General features: G+C 45.0%; 1 protein-coding gene across 1 annotated transcript in view; it reads left to right on the top strand.

Annotated features, from left to right (window-relative positions):
• Window positions 1-365: 365 nt before the first annotated feature.
• Window positions 366-26,557, top strand: part of bace2 (beta-secretase 2) — a 61,233-nt gene continuing 35,041 nt past the window's right edge. The window contains exons 1-2 of the mRNA XM_055645129.1: window positions 366-854; window positions 9,751-9,839. Of these exons, the coding sequence (XP_055501104.1) occupies window positions 585-854; window positions 9,751-9,839 (359 nt within the window). The 5' untranslated portion in view covers window positions 366-584. The remainder of the gene's footprint in view (window positions 855-9,750; window positions 9,840-26,557) is intronic.

Below are 26,557 nucleotides of genomic sequence, written 5' to 3'. Positions count from 1 at the left end.
ATTGATCAGCCATGATTGAATGGCCGAGTAGACTTGATGGGACGAATGGCCTAATTCTATTCAAATTCCTTTTGACCTTATGTAAGTTTGTAGATAACTCTAAAGTGGATGGCATTGTTGATAGCGAAGATGGTTAACAAAAATTACAGCAGGATCTTAATCAGTTGGGCAAGTAGGCTAAGGAATGGTTAATGGAGTGTAATGCAGATAAATTCGAGGTGCTGCATTTTGGAAAATCAAACCAGGTCAGGACCTTCATAGTGAATGGCGAGGCCACTTGTGATCCTTAAACGAGTGAAGTAAACTTCCAAGCTAATGCTTTCCGCTGCGCGTTTTGTCCAGCCCTTTTGAGTTCCTCGTCCCATTCGCTCGTCACATCCGCTGAAAGTAAAGTTTGGGGAAGTGCTTGAGGAGGAGGGGGCGGTTGTTGAGCAAAGTTTTGTTAGCGGGGAGAAGGATATTCCGAGTAAGTTTCACCGCCGCCGCCCCAATGTGTCAATTTCCAGGCGGGTTTGCAGAATGAAATAACATTGGTGAAACCGCAGAGTTGCACCTCTTGCGGCGCCGACCGCTACACACGGGAGATGAAGCTACTCGCGGGGTTACTGCCCTTCTTCCTCTCGGCGCTGAGCTGCTGCCGAGCCGGCTACTTGCGGCTGGACTTGAAGATCTCCCCCATCTCCAACATCTCCGGAGAGTTGCTCTTGGAAAGGTGGAGTCCCTTGCTCAATGGCATCGCCCTCGCCTCTCAGCCCGCTGGTTCGGTCAGCTTCATAAACATGGTCAATAACCTGAAAGGAGACGTTGGCAGGGGCTACTATTTGGGAATCCTAATGGGAACGCCTGCCCAGAAGGTGAGGAGCACTTTTTTTTGTTCAAGTTTAATGGGAGTCGGGGGAGGGAAGGGGAGTGTGCAACTTTTTCATAGCCTGTGGGGAACCCCATTTGGGTCTGAAGAAGGGTCTCGGCCCGAAGCAGCAACTGTTCCTTCGCTCCAGAGATGTTCCCTGACACGCTGAGTTTCTTCAGCTTTTTGTGTCTACCTTCGGATTAAAAACCAACATCCGTATTTCCTTCCTACACGTCGTCTATGTCTCGGGTGGGATAGAGAAGGACAATAGATACAAAGTACTGGAATAATTCAGCGGGACAGACAGCACCTCTGGAGAAGTTTCGTTTGTTGTCACGTGTATCGAGGTACGGTGAAAAGCTTTTGGTGGGTGACGGTTCGGGGGCCGGGACCCTTCTTCAGATAAATAAGGGCAGATTATCAGCTCTGCCCCGCCCCGGTGAGTCTGCATCTGAGGCAAACAGTTGTACGTTTGATTCCTACACTAGGCGCCCTATCACACAAAAATCTGAACATTGTAGTTGCCTACAGTAGCCACTATTGGAGGAACAGCACCTCATATTTCACTTGGCCAGCTCAATTCACAACACAATGGTATGAATTTTGATTTCCCTCCCCCACCCTAGTTCTCCAACTAGTTTTACTGTTCTGGTGAATTTTACTGACTCCTCGCCACCATCCACTGAGCTAACAATGAACCATTTTACATTTTCCTTATTGTCTGCTTTGATCTGTTGTTCTCACACCTTACCCCCCCCCCCATATCTCTAGACTCCTTCTCCGTCTGATGAAGGGTCTCGAATAGAAACGTCACCCTTTCCTTCTCTCCAGAGATACTGCCATCCCGCTGAGTTACTCCAACATTTTGTGCCTTCACTAACACAGAACGCTGTCGCACAGCCTGTTCCTCATCATCTTGGTTGCTGGAGGTATCTGAAGAAGAGTTCTCCACCCGAAATGTCACCCGTCCATCCCCTCCACAGGTGCTGCAAGGCTCGCTGAGTTCTTCCAGAACTTTGTGTTTTAGTTTCTGGAGTTGAGTTTAATTTATTGTCACGTGTACCGAGGTACAGTGAAAAGCTCCAGCTGCGTGCTAACCAGTCAGCGGAAAGACAATGCATGATTACAATCGAGCTACCCACCGTGTACAGATGCACAATAAAAGGAATGATGGGAATACATTTTAGTGCAAGATAAAGTCAATGAAGTCCGATCAAACATAGTCCGAGGGCATCCAAAGAGGTAGGTAGTAGCTCAAGACTGCTCTCTAGCTGTTGGTAGGATGGTTCAGTTACCTAATAAGAGCTGGGAAGAAATGATGGTAAATTGGCTGCCCTCGTTCCTGCGTTCCAACTTGTTGTAAGCACTTCTTTAACTCTATGGTGCTTTGGGATGATATGTGGCTGTGAGTGAAACTGCCTAAATTGAAGACTTTCCCCAAAACATATGCATTGTCCTGGCTACACAAAATTGCTGGAGAAACTCAGCGGGTGCAGCAGCATCTATGGAGCGAAGGAAATAGGCGACGTTTCGGGCCGAAACACTTCTTCAGACCCTGTCCATAGATGCTGCTGCACCCGCTGAGTTTCTCCAGCAATTTTGTGTACCTTCGATTTTCCAGCATCTGCAGTTCCTTCTTGAATGCTTTGTCCTGGCATTTTGTGCCCTGGTGAGTGATCCTTTCCCCTTAGAAATCTAGCCCACTGAAGCTGAGTATAATATCAATTCAAACAGCTTGAAAAAAGATAAGGCACAAAATGCTGGAGTAACTCAGTGGGTCAGGCAGCATCTCTGGAGCAAAAGAACAGGTGACTTTTCGACTCGAGACCCTCCTTCGGACTGAGATTCAGGGGGGCGGCAAACTAGAGGTGTGAATAGGTACAGAACAAATCGGAGCCGGCACCGTTTGACCAAGGAAAGTTGGAGCCCACAATGGTCCATTGTTGGCTGTGTAAGAGGTGATAACAAACTGAAACGAGCAGTGAAATTAGCAGGGCAACTAGGGTGGAGGAGGGATGGAGAGAGAAGGAATGCAGGGGTTACTTGAAATTAGAGAAATCAATATTCATACTGCTGGGTTGTAAGCTGCCCAAGTGAAATATGAGGTGCTGTTCTTCCAATTTGCATGTGGCCTCACTCTGACAGTCGTGGAGGAGGCCAGGACGGAAAGGTCAGATAGGAATGGGAATTGTTTGAAAAATATATAGTGACCAACGCCCAAACCAGCCAGCAGCTTGGAATGAGTTTGTGAGAGTGTGGTTTTCAAATCATCTTGTTCTGGTTTATTTTCACAGCTCGAGGCTGTCAGCCTCGAAAACATTGTGTCCCATGACCTGCCAAAAAAAGTTTCATGAAGTTGTTAAAGTGACCACCCCCTGGGTTACATTTTCTAGAAAGTCTGAAGAAGGGTCTCGACCCAAAATGTCACCTATTCCTTTTCTCCAGAGATGCTGTCTGACACATGGAGATACTCCAGCCTTTTGTGTCTATCTTCGGTTCAAACCAGCATCTGCAGTTCCTTCCTACGCTCCCTTCCATTTACTCCCATCTACACTTCATGCTGCCTCGGCAAGGCCAGCAGCATAATCGAGGACCAGTCACATCACGGTCACCCCCACTTCTCCCCTCTCCCATCAGGCAAAAATGTGCAGAAGTGTGAAAACGCACACCTCCAGATTCAGGGACCATTTCTTCCCAGCTGTTATCAAGAAACTAAACCATCTTATCACCAACTAGTGAGAGATTCTGGGTGACTCTCTACCTCATTTGGAGACCCTCGCACTATCTTAGTTCGGACTTTTCTGGACTTTATCTTACGCAAGATATTATTCCCTTTAACATGTATCAGTACACCGTAGATGACTCGATTGTAATCATTAGCAAGTGACTGATTAGCACGTAACAAAAAGCTTTTCGCTGTACCTTGGTACACGTGACAATAAACTAAACAAAATGTTCATGTGCCTATCTAAAAGCCTCTTAAACGCTATTGTCGTATCTGCTTCAAACACTTCCCCTGGCAGTGCGTACTAGGCACCTACCTCCCTTTGTAAACAAAAAAAGCTTGCCCCATACATCTCCTTTAAACCGTCCTCCTCTCAACTTAAAGCTGTAGTATGTGACATTTCCACCCTGGAAGAAAGATTCTGACTGTCTACCCTATCTATTCCCCTCCTCATTGTATACATCTCTAACAGCTCACCTCTCTGTTTCTGATGCTCCAGAGAAAACAATCCAGTTTTGTGCAGCCTTTCCTTTTGGTTTATACCCTCTGATGGAGACAGCTGTTCTGATAAACTTCACCTGCACGTTCTACAAAGTCTCCACAGGTTTGCTGTCGTGGGGCAACCACAGATGCACACAATACTCCAAATGCAGCCAAAGCAAAGTTATACTCAGCTGCAACGTGACTTCCTGACCCGTACTCGATTCCCAGACTTGTGAAGGAAAGCATACCATACACCTTCTTTCCCACTCTACTTGAAATCAGCCTTCCTCACCTGCTTTGGTCCAGAGATGATCTACAATAACATGGTTGATTCTGATGTGAACTGAGTAGCACAATAGACCACTTTTAGTCGTAATTAGAAAGGGGAATAATTATTCAATTTTCCATCAACATTCATATTTTGCAAATTCTAATGCAGGGCGGCACAGTGGCACAGCGGTAGAGTTGCTGCCTTGCAGCGTCAGAGACCCAGGTCCAATCCTGACTATGGATGCTGTCTGTATGGAGTTTGTACGTTCTCCGTGTGACTGCCTGGGTTTTATCTGGGTGCTTCGGTTTCCTCCCACACTCCAAAACACATGCAGGTTTGTAGGTTAATTGGCTATAGTAACATTGTAAATTGTCCCTAGTATGTAGGATGGAACTAGTGTAGTGGTGGTCAGCGTGGGCTCGGTGGGCCGAAAGGCCTGTTTCTGTGCTGTATCTCTAAATTAATCACAGCTCATAGTGTTGGTGCTGAACACGTCAAGTTAAACTATTCTCTTCTGCCTACACATGATCCTTATTCCTGGCCCTCCCTAGATACCATGTAGATTTCGACTGTTCTATACTTGCCCCATCCTGCCAGCTTGTTTGTCCCTAGATTCTTATCTTTCCTTCTCCCTTCTTATGCTCTGTTTGCTTATGGAGGCGACCTAGATAAATGTAACTTCCAATATCACACGTGCCTCAGGGGAAACTGGTCACATGACTCGGGGGAATGTGACCAACTGATAAAAAAAAGTTGAGTGGTGCTAGATAGACACAAAAAGCTGGAGTAACTCAGCGGGTCAGATAGCATCTCTGGAGAGAAGGAATAGGTGACGTTTCAGGTCAAGACCCTTCAAGGTTGAGATACAGGGGAAAGGGAAATGAGAGATATAGACGGTGGTATAGAAATATAGAACAAATTAATGAAAGAAATGCAAAAATGTACCGATGGTAAAGGGAACGGGCCATTGTTAGCTGTGGGCTAGGTGAAAATGAGTTGCGGACAACGAGACTCAACAAGACAAATTGCCAAAGATTTTGAATCAAAATTGAGATTGCCAATTTAAAACCTATTCTAACCTACAAGCTGGTTTGAAGAGGTCAGTTTTAATGATATTTCATGCAGCATAGAAATAATTAACATTCTGAACTGCTTCTAGTAACAAATTCTATTTTTATGCAATAGTGCCACAAAAGCACCTCGGAACTCGTAGAATCGTACAGCATGGAAACGTGCCCTATGGTTCACTGAGTCTGTGTCCACACTAAAGCTCCCAGTTACAATACTTCTTCACTGAACCCATTTTGATTTAATTCTCCCCACGTTCCTATCAACTTCCGCAAGTTTATCTCAATCAACCACACCCTGGGGATAATTTACGGAGCCATTTACCTATCAACTTGCACATCTTTGAGAGATGGGAGTAAATGGCGATAAACCATGCATTTTAGTTTAATGTATTATCCTCGCGTATTGCAAAAGGCTTTTGTTTACAAGCTATCACACGTTCACAAGTTATAGGAGTTGACGGGCCATTCGGCCCATCGTGTCTTCTCCGCCATTCAATCATGGCTGAACTATTGCCTCCTGTTCCCATTTTCCTGCCTTCTCTCCATAACCCTCGACACCCGTTCTAATCCAGAATAAGTCTATCTCTGCCTTAAAAAATATCCACTAACTTGGCCTCCACAGCCCTCTGTGGTAATGAGTTCCACAGATTAACTACCCTCTGACTAAAGAAGTTCCTCCTCACCTCCTTTCCAAAATTGCGCCCTATAATTCTGCGGTTCTGACCTCTGGTCCTAGACTCTCCCACCAGTGGAAACACCTTTTCACATCCACTCGATCTATGCCTTTCATTATTCTGTAAGTTTCAATGAGGTCCCCCAACCCCCTCAACCTCCTAAACTCCAGCGAGTAGAGGCCCAGTGCTGTCAAGCGCTCATTATATGCTAACCCACTCATTCCTGAAATCATTCTTGTCAACCTACTCTGGTTCCTCGACAGAGCCAGCACATCCTTCCTCAGATATGGGGCCCAAATTTGCTCACAGTACTCCAAATGCAGCCTGACCAGCCAAAGAAAAGACTATCCATGAATACCATGAAGCTGCCCACGTGTCTAATATATGCAAAACGAATGTCACTGTGCAGTTGCATTTATGACAAGTAAAACCCTAAAGAATATTTCATGGAATAAAGAATAAAGGGCGCAGCATTTTTCAGGGAGAATGCAAACTCCACATAGACAGCACCGGAGGACAGGGTTGCGAGATTGTGAGGCAACAAGTTCTACCAGCTGTAGATAGACACAAAATGCTGGAGTAACTCAGCGGGACAGGCAGCATCTCTGGAGAGAAGGAATGGCATCCAGAGACACAGCCTGTCCCGCGGAGTCACTCCAGCATTTTGTGTCTATCTTCGGTGTAACCCAGCATTGGAAGTGGCGGCGCTGGTGAACGGCTGCGGCTCGCCTGCAGTCCATTTGTGTTTACTTTTTTGTGTTGGTTTTTTTTCGTTTTGTCTAGTTAAGTTTTTGGTTTTTAGGTTGTGTTTATGTGGGGGGGGGGGGTTGAAACGGGGCTTGCTGTCTCTCCTTTCGGGGGAATGCGACTTTCTTGTCGTATCCCCCTTCTCTGCCTCCGTCTGCGCTGAGGCCTAATGGCGGAGCTGGCGACCTCGAGACTCCGGAAGCAGAGCCAGTCAGGACTTGCCCTGGGCTCGCTCCCGTGAGGGCGGCCCGGCTCAGGGCTGGAACGGCGCTCCCTTGCGGGGCTGTGACGCTCCCGTGAGGGCGGCCTGGCGCAGGGCTGAGACTCTTCCGTGAGGGGCTGTGGCGTCCCGTCGGAGCGGCCCAGCCCGAGGGAGGAACGGCGCTCCCGTCGGAGCGGCCCAGCTCGAGGGAGGAACGGCACTCACGTGAGGGCGACCCGGCTCAGGGCTGGTACGGTGCTCCGATGGCTGGGACGGCATTCTGGCAGCGGTGACCTGAGTCCAGGGTTCAGCCGTGGGCCGGCGGCTGCGTCCGCTGGACTGGAGGGCGGCAGCTTCGACCACCCCAGGCCGCGGTGTTTGAGCCGGACCGTTTGCGGGGTTCGGTGAGCCGCGGGACTGTTTGTGCCATCGCCCGGTGGGGTATCACCTCAGCGCAGAGGGAGAAGAGGAGGGAAGAGACTGCAGCCCTTAGATTTTTGCCTCCACCACAGTGAGGAAGTGCATCGAGGACTCACTGTGGTGGATGTTAATTTGTGTTTATTGTTGTTTATTATTGTATTATTGTATGTATGACTGCAGGCACGAAATTTCGTTCAGACCGTAAGGTCTTAATGACAATAAAGGTAATTCTATTCTATTCTATTCTATTCTATCTGCAGTTACTTGCTACTAGCTTTATCATATTCCCAAACCATTTGCCCAGTGTTCTTTTTAAAATGTGTGTGTTTTTTTTGTATATATATGTTCCCTGTCTCCCAATTATGTTCACAGTAAGGTTAACTTGATTTAATTTCCAACAGTACTATGATCTGGTAGGATTTAATATACTGGCATTTTCCTATGTGGTTGTCTGATTGCTCCTCTGTGACGTGTCTTGTATGTTTCACTACTTTAGTCACACAATGGGAGTTCAAGTTGACTGTAATGCATAGTTTAACTAAAGCCGAATGATTCTTGCGCTTAATTATGGAGAAGTTGACACACGAAACAAGTCTGCAACAGCGTCGACTCGTAGACTCGCAGGGAATGACACAACGGGAAGTCAATTATCGTGCAGTAGACAATCTATGTCTAATTCAACCAACCCCTTCAAACACGTCTCTGAATTCTGCCTGTTTAAAACGTTGCAATCCGCAGTGCTGTCGTGTGAAAACCTCTTTCCTTCTTATTACGCAAAGCCTCTGGCCGATTTTACAGATGACACAAAACCAAGCCTTCGGGCTCCCAGTTCAAATTGAGCGCATTCCTGAATAAAAGCACACACTCAGTAGTACGCCTGCCTCACAAGGTTCCTCATGATTCCAGTAGGCGTTCTCCATGTGACTGGGGTGTTCACAATGCACTTCTCACAATCTATCCCCTTGCCCTGCCTCCTGCAAGTAGAATCACTCTTTATGAACAATTTAACCTGGGATTCTGAGAAAGTCACTCCAGATTCAAAGTGAACAGGCATTTTCAATGGTTCAATCAATGGAACGTTATTGTCACATCTACTGAGGTACAGTGAAAATCAAATTTTCATACAAGTCAATAACAATATTACCAATATACTGCACATTCATTGGTAAGTACAAGTGTGTAGGGTGCTCATTCCACACCGCCACCACTCTCTGCGTAAAGAAGTTCCCCCTCGTATTACCCCTAAACTTCTGTCCCTTAATTCTGAAGTCATGTCCTCTTGTTTGAATCTTCCCTATTCTCAAAGGGAAAAGCTTGTCCACATCAACTCTGTCTATCCCTCTCATCATTTTAAAGACCTCTATCAGGTCCCCCCTTAACCTTCTGCGCTCCAGAGAATAAAGACCTAACTTATTCAACCTATCTCTGCTTAGTTGTTCAAATATTACCTATATACTGCACATTCACTGGTAAGTACAAGTGTGTAGGAGATATACTGAGACAGTACACAAGACTCGCTATGTTTTGGTGCCATTTTTCAAGATTCGGGTTACAGAGTCGTAGAACATGGAAACAGGCCCTTTGGCCCAACCTGCCCACACCGGCCAACATGTCCCATCCACACTCGTCCCATCTACATGAGTCGCCTGTCTGCGTTTGGCCCATATCCTTCTAAACTTGTCCTATCCATGTACCTGTCTAAATGATTCTTAAACGTTGCAATGGGACTTGCCTCAACTACCTCCTCCGGCAAGCTCATTCCATACACCCACCACCCTTTGTTTAACACAAAAAGTTCCCCCTTGGGTTCCTATTAAATCTTTTTCCACCTCCCAGTAAACCTATGTCTGCTGGTTCTTGATTCCCCTACTGGGGAAGAAACTGTGCTTTTATCCGATCTATTCCTCTCATGATTTTGTGCACAGTGGCCACGGGATGGACTGGGAATTCTGAAGACGGGGAAGAGTTGGAGAAATGACCACTCCGAAGGCATCAGTGAGGGAGCTCTATAGAAACAAGGAACTGCAGATGCTGGGTTACCCAAAAGACACAAAGTGCTGGAGTAACCCAGCAGGTCATGCTGCATCGCTGAGGAGCGTGAATGGGTGATATTCTTCTGGTCAGAACTCTTCTTCAGCCTCGGAATTGGAAGGACTCGCTTCAGAAGGAGTGAGGGAGGTCTACTACTCCTCCTCATCCCTACGTTCTGAAGGTCGAAGGCTGCACCAAGACGTTAAGTTCCGCTAGTGTCTTTGCCTCTGCCTTTCTGGCTTCCAATTAATGATTGCTGTGTTTCCTTTGCTTGTAGATGAACATACTGGTTGATACAGGCAGCAGTAACTTTGCTGTGGCTGGTGCACCCTCTAACAATGTGGAGACCTTCTTCAACCCAAAACTGTAAGTCCATACGAGTTGGCGATGGTGGGCCTCTATTTTGTTGGAGTGGTGAGGTAGGGGGGGGGGGGGGCCTGAGTGCAGTGGTTTGAAGAGGGTCTTTGTGCAGCGTAGACACCAGTTCCGAGTTTGCAATATTATCGCTGCTATCTGTGGAGTTAGTCATCATGTGTGAGAAGATTGCCTATATTGGTCTAATGTTACTCGGTGTGGCTATGTTTAATGTTAGTATTGTCGAGCTCCATCATGGAGTTTGATGTAAAAGAAGTTCAGCATTCAACTTCTCTTACATCAAATCACAGGGGGAACGTACAAACTCCGTGCAGACAGCACCAGTAGTCATGAGCGAACACGGGACACTGGTGCTGTAAGGCAGCTACTCTACTGCTGTGCCACTGTGCCGCCTGAGTTGATCTACCCATTCCACCCTTTAATATAACAAGGGGTCCAGAACAAGGGGTCACAGTTTAAGGATAATGGGGAAATCTTTTAGGACCGAGATGAGGAAAACTTTTTTCACACAGAGAGTGGTGAATCTCTGGAATTCTCTGCCGCAGAAGGTAGTTGAGGCCAGTTCATTGGCTATATTTAAGAGGGAATTAGATGTGGCCCTTGTGGCTAAAGGGATCAGGGGGTATGGAGAGAAGGCAGGAACAGGATACTGAGTTGGATGATCAGCCATGATCATTTTGAATGGCGGTGCAGGCTCGAAGGGCCGAATGGCCTACACCTATTTTCTATGTTTCTATAACCTTAATTCATGCAGGCTCCAACTGAATTATTGCAACTCGCTTAGTGTTGGGGGTTATAACTCCTGGGTAGGTTCATTTTGAAAGTGTCCATCCATCTTGGACAGTGGAAGAAGTACCTTAGTATGATTCTCGCTGTCTCCAGCTGGTTCTTCCTAATTATTCAATTTCCACTTGGATGCGGAGAAGTAGAAGTGTGAATTAGAAATCGCAACCATTGGCTTGTTCTTTACCAGTTTTTGTGCTGCAGTGTGTTTGTTTATTTATTACAAATTTATTATTTGTGTCCACGTGGGCGATGACAGTTTCTGTTTTACATTGTATTAGTTTTTAGTTTTAGAGATACAGTGCGGCAGCAGGTCCTTCGGCCCACCCAGACCGCACCGACCAGCGATCCCCGCTCGTTAACAGTATTAAAAACACACCAGGGACAATTTACATTTATACCAAGCCAATTAACCTACAAGCCTGTACATCTTTGGAGTGTGGGAGGAAACAAAAGATCTTGGAGCAAACCCACGCAGGTCGTGGAAAGAACGTACAAACTCTGTACAGTCAGCACCCGCAGTCGGGATCGAACCCGGGTGTCCGGCACTGTATTGCCCCTGTCCCACTTCGGAAACCTGAAGGGAAACCTCTGGAGACTTTGAGCTCCACCCAAGGTTTCCGTGCGGTCCCCGGAGGTTGCAGGTGGTTGCCGGAGGTTGCAGTTAGTGGAAGCAGGTAGGGAGACTGACAAAAACCTCCGGGAACCGCACGGGAACCGCACGGAAACTTGGGTGGGGCGCAAAGTCTCCAGAGGTTTCCGTTCAGGTTTCCTAAGTGGGACAGGGGCATAAGGCAGCAACTCTACCGCTGCACCACCTACTTGAAGTACAGCTGTATATTTGTTGGCTTGGATTTGATTTCAGTGATGTACGTCCACTTAATCTGTTCCGGCTCATTGGAAGAGAGCTATGACTATTTGATTCTGTTTCTCTGGATGGTTAGATAATTCCACCAGCCGCCAGTCTTGTGATTTTGATTAGCTAAAATATTTCAGAGAATGTTTGTAAATGGCAAATGTTAAAATGGAAGTAACAAAGGTCTAGCAACTGTGGAGCGATACACGTATTAGGGCCTAACAGCTTTTCTGCAAATCAGCAGTTTGTTTAATATGTGAACTAACAATCCACAGCAGACTATTTAGTCAAGAATATTGAACCACTACAGAGGGAACGACTGTGAATCCTCCAGATAATCATATTCTGGGCCTTTAAAGGATCTACTTTGAAATCAAAGGAAGTGATGAGGTGGTTAGTGAGCTATCAATGCTAGTCTTCAATCTGACTTCACTGTTTCTCTTGTGTGTGAGGAATTGAGGAATTAATTAAGTCTCCAGGGAATTGCTTCCACCTCCCAGAATGCAAGCATTCCCGACTCTCCAAATGTCTTATGTATCCCACCAGAGATTATTTAGCAGAATCTCTCTGCTTTTGCATTCTATTTGAATTTCACGTTAAGTATTTATATTGTTTGACACCAATAATCACACGTTTTATTAGCTTTGGTAACTTTGGAATATGGATAGAGGATAATGTGTGTCAGTTCTCAGTTTCCATGAGGTAATATTGTGTTGTTAATTGTTAAATGCAGGACATGTATAGCACAACGAGCTTGTCTACGTAAAAAGGACACAGAGTGCTGGAGTAACTCAGCGGCCCAGGCAGCATCTCTGGAGAACATGGATAGGTGACATTTCATGTCAGGAGTCTATAGAAGAGTCCCAACCTGAAACGTGTTCTCCGGAGCTGCTGCCTGATCCGCTGAGTTACTCCAGTACTGTTCTTTTGTGTAAACCAGCACCTGCAATTCCTTGTATCTAAGTTTATGTAAGTACTTGATTAGTTAGTGTAACAAGGTACAGTGAAAAGCTTATACGTGTTGGCTGTAAACATGAAACTAAATCACAGGGAAATCAAGTCTTAAACTGTTTTCTGACAGCATTTATTGTCTTTCAAGTCACTTGAAAGACACTTGAAGCATGATTATAAAAGTTGAATTTGTGTGCTGTTAGCAGTGGTTCAACGAGAACTATCTCCGCCAACTGGGTCAAAAGATTCTGATTTCTATTTGTTTAATTTATTATCCTCGCATGTACCGAGGTAACGTGAGAAGGTTTTGTTTGCGTGCTATCCAGTTAAGAAGGGACTATACGTGAATACAATCAAACCGTCCATAGTGCACAGATAAAGGACACGACATTTAGTGCAAAGATATAACCTTGAAGTCCGATTAAAGACTTGAAGTTCGTTTATAACATTGAAGTCTGTTCAAAGGGCACCAATGAGGTACATGAGCAGTGAGGACCGCACTCTAGAATCACACAGTGTGGAAACGGGTCCTTCGGCCCATCTTGCCCACACCGGCAGACATGTCCCAACTACGCTAGTCCCACCTGCCCGTGTTTGGTCCATATCCCTCCAAACCTGTCCTATCCATGTACCTGTCTAACTATTTCTTAAACGTTGTGATAGTCCTTGCCTCAACTACCTCCTGTGGTAGCTCGTTCCGTACACCCTCCACCCTTTGTGTGAAAATATTACCCCTATAGATTCCTATTAAATCTTTTTCCCCTTCACCTTAAACCTATATCCTCGATTCACCTACTCTGGGCAAGAGACTCGGTGCATCTCCACGATCTATTCCGAGCTGAAGAGGACTACACTCTATGATAATAATCGGCATACACAGAGTGGACTTTATTTTGGCAATGGCAAGTGAACCTTAAAAGTCATGCAAGTCAATTTAAAGATGTATTTAAGAAGGAACTGCAGATGCTGGAAGATCGAAGGTACACAAAAAATGCTGGAGAAACTCAGCGGGTGCAGCAGCATCTATGGAGCGAAGGAAATAGGCAACGTTTCAGGCCGAAACCCTTGGGTTTCGGCCCGAAACGTTGCCTATTTCCTTCGCTCCATAGATGCTGCTGCACCCGCTGAACTCAAAGATGTAGTTCTTTCCCTTTTTTTCCCTTTAAGGATCTGAGGAAGTAGATCAGATGACCTTCGACAGTTATCTTGCTGCTGTTAAATCTGTTCCTCGTAAAACCAATCTTGTAAAACCAAGAAGGGTTGGAGAATAATGGCAAATATTAGATAAAAAATTTACTTAAGTGAGACGGGTAGTTGACCGAACAAGTTAAACACAAGTTAGGTTTATTATCCTCATGTGTGACGAGGTACAGTGAAAAGCTTAGTTTTGCACGCAAAGAAAACCAGATCATGTTATACATAAAGACAATCACGTCGACTCAAGTACAATAGGTAGAGCAAACGGGAAGATGGTGTTGAATATAGTTTTCAGCCTTGTAGTATATCAGTTTGATAGGCAAAATTTAATGTCTACCGATAGACACAAACAGCTGGAGTAACTCAACTGATCAGACAGCATCTCTGGAGAAAAGGAGTAGGTGACGTTTTGGGTCGAGACCATCAGATTGAGAGTCAGGGGAAAGAGAAACAAGAGATATAGACGGTGATATAGAGAGAGAGATATAGAACAAATGTCCGCAAATCAGTAAAGGTGAATCGGGCAGTGCCCTAGCTTCTGGAAGGAGAATTTATCCTATCCAGTTATATCAGTGTGTTGGTCTATTCCCCAATTCCTCCTGTACTTATCTCGCTTTCCTTCATGGTCTTCTGGCACAATTCCACCCAGGGGCAAATTCTACTTTTGTGTGTAGACACTGTGGGCCTGATGAAGAGCGACAATTGATGCTGCCAACTCTGTCAGTTTGAGCAGTGAATCAGAACTGGTATAATGGCCTCCTTTAGACTTTACTTTATACTTTAGAGATACAGCGTGGAAACAGGTTCTTCGGCCCATCGTGTCCTTGCTGACCAGCGATCACCCGTTACACTAACACTATCCGACATACTCGGGACAACTTGCAATTTTACCGACACCATTTAATCAACACACCTGTAGATCTTTAGTGTGTGAGAAGAAATCCGAGCACCCGGAGAAAACCCACGCGGTCACGGGAAGAATGTACAGACAGCACCCGCAGTCTGGATCGAAGCCCGAGGTCTCTAGCGCTGTAAGGTAGCGACTATAACATTGCATCACTGTGCCCTCCTCGAAGAGAGAGAGAAGCAAGGATTCTCTCTTGGGCTCAGGAAAGCATTGCTGCCCCTTCTGAGATGTCTACAACAAACGCCCTGTCCCCATCGCCCAGGGTCATCACTCGCACAGAGCCATCCTCCCAAATGGCCAATGGCCTATTTTGACCCCTACTTCAAGGACACTATCTCTATTGAGTTCTAATAAGATGCAGGCTAGATGCAGGAACACATTTACCTATGTTGGGGCAGTCTAGAACTAGGGGTCACAGTTTAAGAATAAGGGGTAGTCCATTTCGGAACAACTTCTTCACCCAGAGAGTTGTGAATCTGTGGCATTCTCTACTACAGAAGGCAGTGGAGGCCAATTCACGGGATGTTTTCAAGAGAGAGTTAGATTTAGCTCTTTGAGTTAAAGGAATCGAGGGATATGGGTGGAAAAGCAGGAACGGGGTACTGATTTTAGATGATCAGCCATGCTCGAAGTGCCAAATGGCCTACTCCTGCACCTTTTTTTGTGTTTCTATGATGCAACAGAAGGCTGTGGAGGTCAAGTCAGTGGATGTTTTTAAAACAGAGATAGCTTCTTGATTAGTACGGGTGTCAGAGGTTATGCAGTGAAGACAGGAGAATGGGGTTAGGAGAGAGAGATCAGCCATGATTGAATGGCGGAGTAGACTTGATGGGCCGAATGGCCTAATTCTACTCCTGTCACTTATGACCTTATGCCCCCTGAGGTTGTGAATTAAATAGAGTTACAGCACTGATGACTCCTGACATTAGCTCCCCATCTGCTTGTCATGGAGCCCTGGATGAGATGAAAGTTAGTGAAGCATGAATAGCCCCTGGCAGGAAAAGTAGTGACATTGTTAAGTTGATCCTTGTTTCATTTTAGCCCTCGAATTCTGCCATCTGGGCAGTTGTTCCCTCTGAATGGGTTTGATGCATTGCTTTCAGGAATTGCATTGCCATTTTTATGAAGAATCCCGTGGTACATCTTTTTATGGGATTAAATGGGAAAATTATTTGGTGGTGTGCCAAGAATCTGCCGGAACTTCAAGAGAAAACTCTCATCAGCAAACATCAATAATGTTTGTTTTCTTTCCAGAACCCATTCAGATCCTCCCCTGAATCTCAGTCTGAAAAAGGGGTTCGACCCAAAACGTGGCTGTCGAAGGTTTCGACAGCCATGATCACAATGAATAGCGGTGCTGGCTCGAAGGACCGAATGGCCTCCTCCTGCACCCATTCTGCTATGTTTTTTAAAACATAATCTATTCCTTTTCTCATAGGTTTTAGGTTGTAGGAGCAGAATTAGGCTATTCGGCCCATCACGTCTACTCTGCCATTCAATCATGGCAGATCTATCTTTCCCTCTCAACCCCATTCTCCTACCTTTGCCCCGACACCCATTCTTGTCGCGTGCTATCCAGTCATTGGAGACACTATACATTGAGGCGTCCATAGTAAGCTACAGTAGGTGAATTCGATCCACCTCTGCCCCATTCGAACATTGGATTTATTGCCCAACCTTGGTGGAGGGCACTGGACAATTTGGTTTAGTTTAGAGATACAGCATGGAAATATGGCCTTCAGCCCATTGCATCCACGCCGACCGTCCATCACCTGTTTACACTAGTTCTATGTTATCCCACTTTCCCATCCAGTTCTTACACACCAATGCATTCTCGATGTCCTTTCTGTACTCCATCTCATCATTACCTGATATCCGGCCCACAAAGGTGGGATCGCCTGCGTGTTTGAAAACTCTGTTCGATTTGAACATCGCCGCACAGTTGAGTGTGAACAAGAAGTAAAGAAGGGGGGCTAAGAACACAGAGATACTGTCTGACCCGCTGAATTACTCCAGCTTTTTGTGTCTATCTTCCATCAAAATTCATGTCTGACATTCCCTAGCTACATTAAGCGGAAGTGCAAAGATTACTTGGTTACGCAGAATGTCTTGTGTTGGAGATCAACGGGGAAGATTGCTGCAAATTGGTGGGCGGGTTTATTTCATTATAACCCACTGCCAAATATCACATATCACATGTTTATAAAGCACTAATAATATGTTGGGCTCCATGTTTAGTTGTGGGCCATTGATTAGTTAACCTCTTTAGTCAGAGTGGTTTACAGTTTCAGAGCAACATAACCTGCCTTCTGGCAAGGTGAATGTATACTGTATGCTTGGCTTACCCTTTACTTTTGACAAGGAGTTCCTGGTCTGCTGTATAAAAGTCCTGTTCAATTTTGACATATTTCTTCTCTGCTCATTCACATGGCACTGGTCCAAGCCTCCAAACTCCATCCTTCTAAGTGAAGTGTGACTGAGGAAAGGTTAGATGTGGTTGGGAAAACAAAATGCAAAGGATTTCAACCCTTTCACACAAAGGGTGGTGGGTGTATGGAATGAGTTGACAGAGGAGGTAGTTGAGGCGGGGACTATCCCAACATTTTTTATTTTTATTTAACTTTGTTAGAAGTTCAATAATGTGGTACCACAGTACCTAATACTTGTTGACATATTACATTTCATATACAACTTCTTATTTTTTAATTTAATAATAAAACAGAAATAAGGAAGAAAAGAGTAGAAAAGAGGATATCCCAACATTTAAGAAACAGTTGGACAGGTACATGGATAGGACTGGTTTGGAGAGATATGGACCAAACACGGGCAGATGGGACTAGTGTAGCAGGGACATGAAGGGTAGTGTGGGGAAGTTGGGCCAAAGGGCCTGTTTCCCACACTGTATCACTCTATGATTGAGTGGGGCAGTAAATGTTGGGGGCAAGGAGAGAGGGGTGGGGCGAAAGGGAGAAGTGGTAAGTTTTAAGTATAGGATAATGAATGGGTTCTGGTTTTACAGACATTCATAATTTAATTAATTTTAAGTTCATTTTTATCCCTAAATGATGACAATTACATATAATTATCACATGGTAACCACACCTGCATGGTATTGTAGGAAATAGCACACAAGACTGAATAAAAAAGATCATGTTGTTTTGAATCTGTGGTGAATCTCTGGAATTCTCTGCCACAGAAAGTAGTTGAGGCCTGTTCATTGGCTATATTTAAGAGGGAGTTAGATGTGGCCCTTGTGGCTAAAGGGATCAGGGGGTATGGAGAGAAGGCAGGTACAGGATAATGAGTTAGATGATCAGCCATGATCATATTGAATGGTGGTGCAGGCTTGAAGTGCCGAATGGGCTACTCCTGCACCTAATGTCTATGTTTCTATGTTTGGTCATTTAAAAATAAATCGGGTTAGATCCTGATTATGGGTGTTGCCTGTACGAAGTTTGTATGCTCTCCCCCTGTTAATTCTGGCCAAATTGGAGCTGAGTAAAGGCTTCTGTGCTGCTAGGCCATTTGGTCAATTTAAATGTACCTTCTGCAGAAATGAGACAAGCTGCAGATTGGTGCCAGCTTGCCTGTGGCCCAGATAAGAGGTGCAGTGAAAGAATGGGATATCTGCAGATTCTTACAATTAGGTGTAAATTGCATGAAACGGATTGGGTGAATGCAAACCAGACACACATATTGTAAATATTGTTGCAAAGCTTTACTTTGCCAGATGTTGATTGGATTAAGTGTTGAGCCTTGTCTGGGTTACTTGAATATCTCGGCACATGTTGCATAATTCATCTTTGTTAACTTGCATCCAGAAACTTCATCAGATACATTGTATTAGTTAATGTATTATTGTTAGGGAATTGTTTGTCATGTACTGTGTTCATCGATATGTGTTATTGGACTGTATAGAGACCACCCCCATGTGGTTCGGCCCCTCAAGGTTCGGGGACCTATAAAAGGTAGCTCCCACGAGGTCCAATGTCGATCTTCTGGATGAACGCTTGGGACTGGGTGACCTTTTGTAGTGTCTCTGCTTGCACGAGGCTAGAAGGGATTGGCCAAGCAGATACAAGGATCGAACCTACGGTGATTAGGTATAAGTAGTGGGGAACTGTTATTGTGTTTTTCTAAAATAAAGTTTAGTTGCACAAGTGCTGGACTCAGTATTTTCTTGACTTAAACTAGACTGGTGGATGCTTAGAACGAGCTAATTACACCCGTGACTGCGTGGGCCTTCTCTGGGTGCTCCGGTTTCCTCCCACACTCCAAAGACGTATAGGTTTGTAAGTCAATTGGCTTCGGTAAAAAAATGTAATTGCCCCGAGTCTGTAGGTTAGTGCTAGTCTGCGGGGATCGCTGGTCGGCGCGGACTCGGTGGGCCGAAGGGTTTGTTACCGCACTGTATCTCTAAACGAGACCAAACTAAACTTGGTCTGCAGAGGTTTAAAATGGAGCAGCTCAACATTGCCATCTTCCCACATGGGCTGAAGACTTGACCACCACTCACACATAATCACAGAAGCTTTTCCATTAGCAGAGCATGCCAAGCAGCCAGGAACACTACAGAAATTACCCACCCACTTTAATTACCTACATACCCTTAAACACAGCCCCCTCGCTCCCCCATCTCTCATTAGTGCCAAGGGTTAAAATCTGGCCTCAAATCTCTAAAATGTTTAATTCTTTTTTTTTGGATGGTGCTTTAATTGTATATTTCAGTCCTACAGCGTTTCAAAATTAAAGCTGTACATGAGCCAAAAATAAATTAAGCTAGTGGGTCCAAGGAGATAGGGATTTCCACAGAGCTGTCAGCAATCAAAAGATTGATGAGAATTCATTAACTCCATGCAAAGACATTCACTGTATGGTGCAAGCCTGTAATTAGGACACTGTACAATGAACCCGTTGCCACCTTTCTTAGCAGACATCCATTCTGGAAATGTTAAGTGGTCTCCAATTTTAAGTCTGCCTCGGTTTTTGGGAGATGGACACAAAATACTGGAGGAAACTTAGTGGGGAAAAGGGATAGGTGACTTTTTCGGGTCCAGACCCTTCTTCAGACAGACTGAGAGTCAGGGAGGGGAACTAGAGGTATGGAAAGGTACAAAGAGCAAATGACTGAAAGGTACGAAAGGAACAAATCAAAGCCAGCAATAATGATCAAGGAAAGGTGGAGCCCACAATGGTCCATTGTTGGCTGTGTAAAAGTTGACATTGTGTAGATACCATTTCCTTCCTGGGATAAATAAAGTTCTATCGTATTGCATGCAAGCAGTTAAGCTAAGCAGGGCGGACTACTCGGGTGGGGAAGGGACAGAGAGAAAGCGAATGCAAGGGTTACTTGAAATTGGAGAAACCTGTAAATGCACATTGCAAAGCCAGACAAATATGTGCCTGGAATCCTCCTTTGAACCTCTATTGTTCACTGCAATGGGCTACCCATCCTGACCCTCTCCCTTTAGTGAATTGTGGAAACTTAGAAATTATCAATCGCATTGATGTAGTCAAAATGTCAGTATGGCATTATCCAGAAAATGGCATGAAAACATGTACAATTTGGGCGGTGCGATGGCGCAGCGGTAGATTTGCTGCCTTACGGTTGCCAGAGACCCGGGTTAGTTCCTGAAGATGGGTGCCATCTACAGAGTTTGTACGCTCTCCCTGTGACTGCATGGGTTTTCTCATGGTGCTCAGGTTTCCTCCCGCACTCCAAAGATGTACCAGTTTCTAGATTAATTGGCTGTTAATTGACCCTAGTGTGTAGGATAGAACTAGTGTGCAGATGATAGTTGGTTGGCGCGGACTCAGTGGGCCGAAGGGCCTGTTTCCATGCTGTATCTCTAAACTAAACTAAACAAGTCATATACTGTGGGTAGACACAAAATGCTGGAGAAACTCAGCGGATGAGGAAGCATCTATGGAGAGAAGGAATGGGTGACGTTTCAGGTCATGACCCGAAATGTCACTCCTTTCCTTCTCTCCATTGATGCTGCCTCACCCGCTGAATTTCTCCAGCATTTTGTGTCTACGTTCGATTTTATCCAGCATCTGCAGTTCTTTCTCCCAAGTTATATACTGTGACTCGCATCTTTTCCTATGCGGAGGAGAAGAATGTGTTTCTTTGCTCTGAAGTGGGATGATATTTTGTGCAAGACATTGTTCAGTTAACACAGTAGGCGGTGCAGCCAGATATTCTGTTCATTATTTCCAGTACTTTGTGTTGCTGTGTAACATCAGTAAAAGGCATCTGTCCTTAACAAAATTAATGGGTTTTGGACGGGCAGTGTAGACTGGTGTAGCAGACAGGTGGGCCCGTTAGCCCACCAAGGCTACAATGGCCATCGAACGTATATTAATTCATCCAATTTTCTTCCAGTACTCTCATCAACTTCCTCTTTCCAACATCTTCCCTCACTGATTTTGTCCTCATCCACTAACACAAAGAGTAATTATAGAGGACAATTAATTTATCAACCTTGATGTCTTTGGGAAATGGGAGGAAATAGAGTCATAGGGACAGACAGCCCTTCGGCACAACCTGACCATGCCAACCAGCTTAGCCCATCTAAGCCACACATTTTGTCCATATCTCACCAAAACCTTTCCTATACATGTGCCTAAAGAAGGGCGTCGACTGAAACATCACCCATTTCTTCTCTCCAGAGATGCTGCCTGTGCCTGGCCCACTGAGTTACTCCAGCTTTTTGTGTCTATCTTCGGTTTAAACCAGCATCTGCAGTTCCTTCCCACACATATCTATCTAAATGCCTTTTAAAAGTTGTTATCATATTTGTCTCAACTACTTACTCTGGCAGTTCATTCCATATTCTCATTCCCACTGTGTCAACCAAGTTGACCCTCAGGTTCTTATTAAATATTTTCTCTCTCATGTTAAACAAATGTCCTCTAGTTCTTGATTTCCCTATCCTGAAAAAAAAAAGTATTTATGCTATCTATGTCTTCACAATTTTGTACATAACTGTAAGATTATTCTTCAGTCTCCTGCACTCCAAGGAATAAAGTCCTTGACTGTCCAAATTATCTCTAAATCTCAAGCCCCCAAGCCCTTGCCACATCTTTGTAAAGGATAGTCCAAGGGTCACCAAGATAGATAGTAGTTCAGCACTGCTGGGAATAAACTGTCCCTAAATCTAGAGGTGTGTTTTCCAGATTACCTTTGGCCTGATGGGAGAGGGGAGGAGGGAGTGGCTAGGATGCGATTTGACCTTGATTATGCTGCTGGCCTTGCCGAGGCAGCGTGAGGTACAAATGGAGTCAGTAGAAAGGACGCAGCCAACCTGTTCAGCCACTCTTGAAATCTTCTCATTCCACAAAGCCAGTCTGGCTTTGTTCTGCCTCCAGGAAGTATTACATTTTTTTCTTTAGATAAGAGGATCAAAACTGTGTGCAGTATTTCTGGTATGGCCTGGCCCACACCCAATATCATTGTAACAAAGATTCTCTATTTTGTAAACCCAATCTGTTGTGATAAATGGCAAGATGATGTTTGCTATCTTAACATCTTGCTGCACCTGCCTGTGTACTTTATTGTAATATTATGCAAAGAGCAAATGCATCCCTACATGTTTAATTCATTTAGACTTTAGACTTTCGTGATGCAGCACAGAAACAGGCCCTTCGGCCCACCGAGTCTGCGCTGACCAGCGATCACCCGTACGGTAACACTATCCTACACGCTAGGGAATTATGAAAAATTTTTGCGGAAGCCAATTTAGTTATAATGGCGGGCGAATAAGCAAGCCACCTGTGGTGAATCGCAGAGATCTTTATCGTTGAAAAGAACAACACGCCACAACACCATCCCCCCCACCCAAAAAAAACTCAGCTTCTGCTTCTCCCTGCAACTGCTCCATCCCCAAGCAACATCCTGGTGAGTTAGGCACCAAAAGCTGGAGTAACTCAGTGGGCCAGCCAGCATCTCTGGAGAGAAGGAATGGGTGATGTTTCGGGTCGAGACCCTCCTTCAGACTGGTTAGGGATAAGGGAAACGAGAGATGTAGATGGTGATGTAGAATGATAAAGAACAATGAATGAAAGATATGCAAAAGAGTAAATAAAGGAAACAGGCCATTGTCAGCTGTTTATAGGGTGAAAATGAGAAGCTAGTGCGACATGGGTGAGGGAGGGATAGGGAGAGAGGGAATGCCGGGACTACCTGAAGTGAGAGAAATCAATATTCATACCAAGCGACATATGAGATGCTGTTCCTCCAATTTGCGCTTTGCCTCACTCTGACAATGGAGGAGACCTAGGACAGAAAGGTCTGTGTAGGAATGGGAAGGAGAATTAAAGTGTCCAGCAACCGGGAGATCAGGTAGGTTCAGGCGGGCTGAGCGTGATTGCAACATCCTGGTGAGTCTCCAGTGCTTTTACATCCTTCCTATGCCTTGATGATCAGAACTGACTAGCTGTGTTTTGACCAAGTTTTGTAATGTTGAAGTGCAATCCCTCTACTCTGTGTTCAATGCCCTGACTTTTCACACAGAGAGTGGTGAATCTCTGGAAGTCTCTGCCACAGAAGGTAGTTGAGGCCAGTTCATTGGCTATATTTAAGAGGGAGTTAAATGTGGCCCATGTGGCTAAGGGGATCAGGGGATCAGGGGATATGGAGAGAAGGCAGGTACGGGATACTGAGTTGGATGATCAGCCATGATCATATTGAATGGAGGTGCAGGCTCGAAGGGCCGAATGGCCTACTCCTGCGCCTATTTTCTATGTTTCTATGTGAAGACCATTATTCCATTTTCCTTCCCAGCTATGTTATCTACCTGTATTGCCACCCTCAAGGATCTAAACATTTGCACTCCTAGACCCGTCTGTTCCTCTACCACATTGATAGTGCAAGTCCTAGCCTCATTAGTGCTCCCAAAATGCATAATCTTTGCCTTTTTTTAGGATTAAATGCTGCCATTTTTCAGCACATGCGCGGCTGAGTAGCACAGCGGTAGAGCTACTGCCTTGCAGCACCAGAGACCCGGGTTCGATCCTGATCACGGGCGCTGTCTGCACGGAGTTTCTACGTTCTCCCCGTGACCTGCGTGGGTTTTCTCCATGATCTCCGGTTTCCTCCCACATAACAAAGACATCCGGGTTTGCAGGTTATTTGGCTTGGTATAATTGTAAATTGTCTCCAATGAATGTAGGATAGTGTAAGTGTGCAGGGGTCGCTGGTCGGCACAGACTCGGTGGGCCGAAGGATATGTTTCTGCGCTGTATCTCCAAACTAAGCTGAACTAAACATCAATATCTCTCTGCAGCCTAAGACTACCCATTTCACTTTTGTAAAGTGTAATGTAATTCTACCCTTATGATGTCCTTGATAAAAAAAAGATGCCATATGGAAAAATGTTGGGCTTGGTTTTTCCTGCCTTTATAATGTCCAGGGCTGAGTGGTACACTATGTTCCCTGAGTTCACTATGACCTTGATGTTGTTTCCACAACATGGCCAGATTACTTGAAGACTGCACTCTTCCACCTGCGATTACCTCTGGGAAATATTCAAAGCATAAACCTGGCATTTACAGAATCACTTTTATTTATCTGTTGGCTAGAAGGAGGACAAGCTTGAATTGTTTTTCTCTGAAACATCGGAGGCTGAGAAGAGACCAGATAGAAGTATATGAAATTATGAGAGGCATGGATAAGGTAGACGGTCAGAACCATTTTCCCAGATGGAAATGCCAAGGACCAGAGGGCACAGTTTTAAGGTGAGCGGGCAAAGTATAAAGGAGGCGTGCAGAGCAAGCTTTTTTTAATACACAGAGTTTACCTGGAACGTGCTGCCAAGGATGGCGTTTGATGCAGATATGGTGGTGACATTTAATAGGCTTTCAGATGGGCAGGAAATGGAGGGTTATACAAGACAGGGGAGATATAAGCGGAGTAGGTTCATTTAATTGGATATCATGTACATGATGGACACTATGGGCCGATGGGCCTTCGCTGTATGGTTCTAAGGTGCCACTTCTATTCTGCATACTCGTCTGGCCATTCTTGTATGATATCTGTGCTTTTACCTTTTAGCTATTTACCAACGCCATAGTCTCTTCCAGCCCTGTATCTCTTCAATAATTCTAAAGCTCTGTCATTCTACCAGGTCTCATCCTTGGATTTTTAATTTTAGTTTTAGCGATACAGTGCAGAAACAGGCCCTTCGGCCCATCGAGTCCGTGCCAACCAGCGATCGCCGTACACTAGCACTATCCTACAACCCTGGGACAATTTTACAATTTTACCGAAACCTGCAAACCTGCACATCTTTGGAATGTGGGAGGACACCAGAGCACCCAGAGAAAACCCGATGTGGTTACAGGGAGAATGTACAAACGCTGTACGGACAGCACCCGTAGTCAGGATTGCCGTTGAGTCATTGGTAACAGTCTTAATCCTGTCGCCTTCCAGTAAGCTCTAGAATTTGGCCACTAAACATCTCTGCATTATTAAGTAACTCTTCTGTACCTCTGGCTGTCGTGCAGTCATTGCGTTTCCTCATAACCCAGTGTGTGACTGTCATGTTTTGCTTGATAAACTGTGAAGTGCCTGTGGCTGTGTCTGCTACATTAAAGAGTTATATATAAACAAGCTATTGTCAGGCATCACCCATTTGGATAAATATGTTTTTCCTGTTTGCCGTGCCTCTGAATAATTGTGTTTCCGTCTCCCTGATGTTCTGGCGAAAATCACAAGAAAATGACATTTTCCACAATACGTTTGTTTAAGAAGGAACTGCAGATGCTGGAAAATCGAAAGAAGACACAAATGCTGGAGAAACTCAGTGGGTGAAGTTTGAAGAAGGGTCTCGACCCAAAACGTTGCCTATTTCCTTCGCCCCATAGATGCTGCCTCACCCGCTGAGTTTCTCCAGCATTTTTTTCCACAATATTAGTGATTTGATTTTTTTTTCCCCAAAGAAAATATAACTTCAAAAGCTGAGCCTTAAAAATATTAAAACATGCTGAACTTGGTTTTCATTTTTTATGTTTCACCCAGCCCACGGCTCAGAAGCCAGAATTGAGATTTCACTAATGTGTAGGAAGAAACTGCAAATGCTAGTTTATACCCGATGATACACACAAAATGCTGGAGTAATTCAGTGGGTCAGGCAGCATCTCTGGCGGGGAATAGGTGGCGGTTTGGGTCTTATGAACAAAGCTGACCATCACATTAATCAGACCCGGATCTGCAATAACTTGATTGATCCATCTATTTATAATTAACTTGACCATGTTAAATTTGCACTCTTCCTGCTGCTTGCTTAAAATAATGGCTTTCGTATTCTTTTAAATGTAGTTATAGTTTAGTTTAGAGATACAGCGTGGAAACGTGCCCCTCGGCCCACTGGGCTCTCGACGACCAGTGATCACCCGTACACTAGTCCCATCCAACACACGAGGGGACAATTTACAATCTTTACTGAAGCCTACAAACCTATTCAGTTCAGTTCAGTTTTATTTGTCATATGAAGGTTAACACAGGGTCAACGGTACAATGAAATGTGTTAGACAAGACATCGGGTCACCTCAGGAATGATATTGCAAGGATAAAAATAAGATTAAAAAAGATAAGATAAAAGTGACACTGGTAGGTAAAAGACAATAATAAATAAAAAATAAAATAATCAACATATATGATGTGTTTATAAGTTCAGAAGCATGATGGCCTGATGATAAAAACTGTTCTTAAGTCTGGTGGTACATGCAGCCTTGCTCCTGTATCGTCTGCCTAACGGTAACAAGGAGAACAGTCTGCGTGCTGGGTGGCTGTGGTCCTGTGTGCCTTCCGCAGGCACCACCTGTGGAAAATGTCCTGAATGGCCGGGAAACAGTTGCCAGTGATGTGCTGTGCCGCCTTCACCACTGTCTGTAGCAATTTGCGGCTGTGGGCAGAACAGTTCCCAAACCAGACTGTGATGCAGCCCGTCAGCAGACATCTTTGGCGTGTGGGAGGGAACCAGAGCACCGGGAGGAAACCCACGTGGTCACAGG

Source organism: Leucoraja erinacea, chromosome 13 (genome assembly GCF_028641065.1).
Source record: "Leucoraja erinacea ecotype New England chromosome 13, Leri_hhj_1, whole genome shotgun sequence".
In the NCBI taxonomy this organism is placed as follows: domain Eukaryota; kingdom Metazoa; phylum Chordata; class Chondrichthyes; order Rajiformes; family Rajidae; genus Leucoraja; species Leucoraja erinaceus.
The sequence above is the reverse complement of the archived record's forward strand: the minus strand, read 5'-3'. Positions and strand labels throughout refer to the sequence as shown.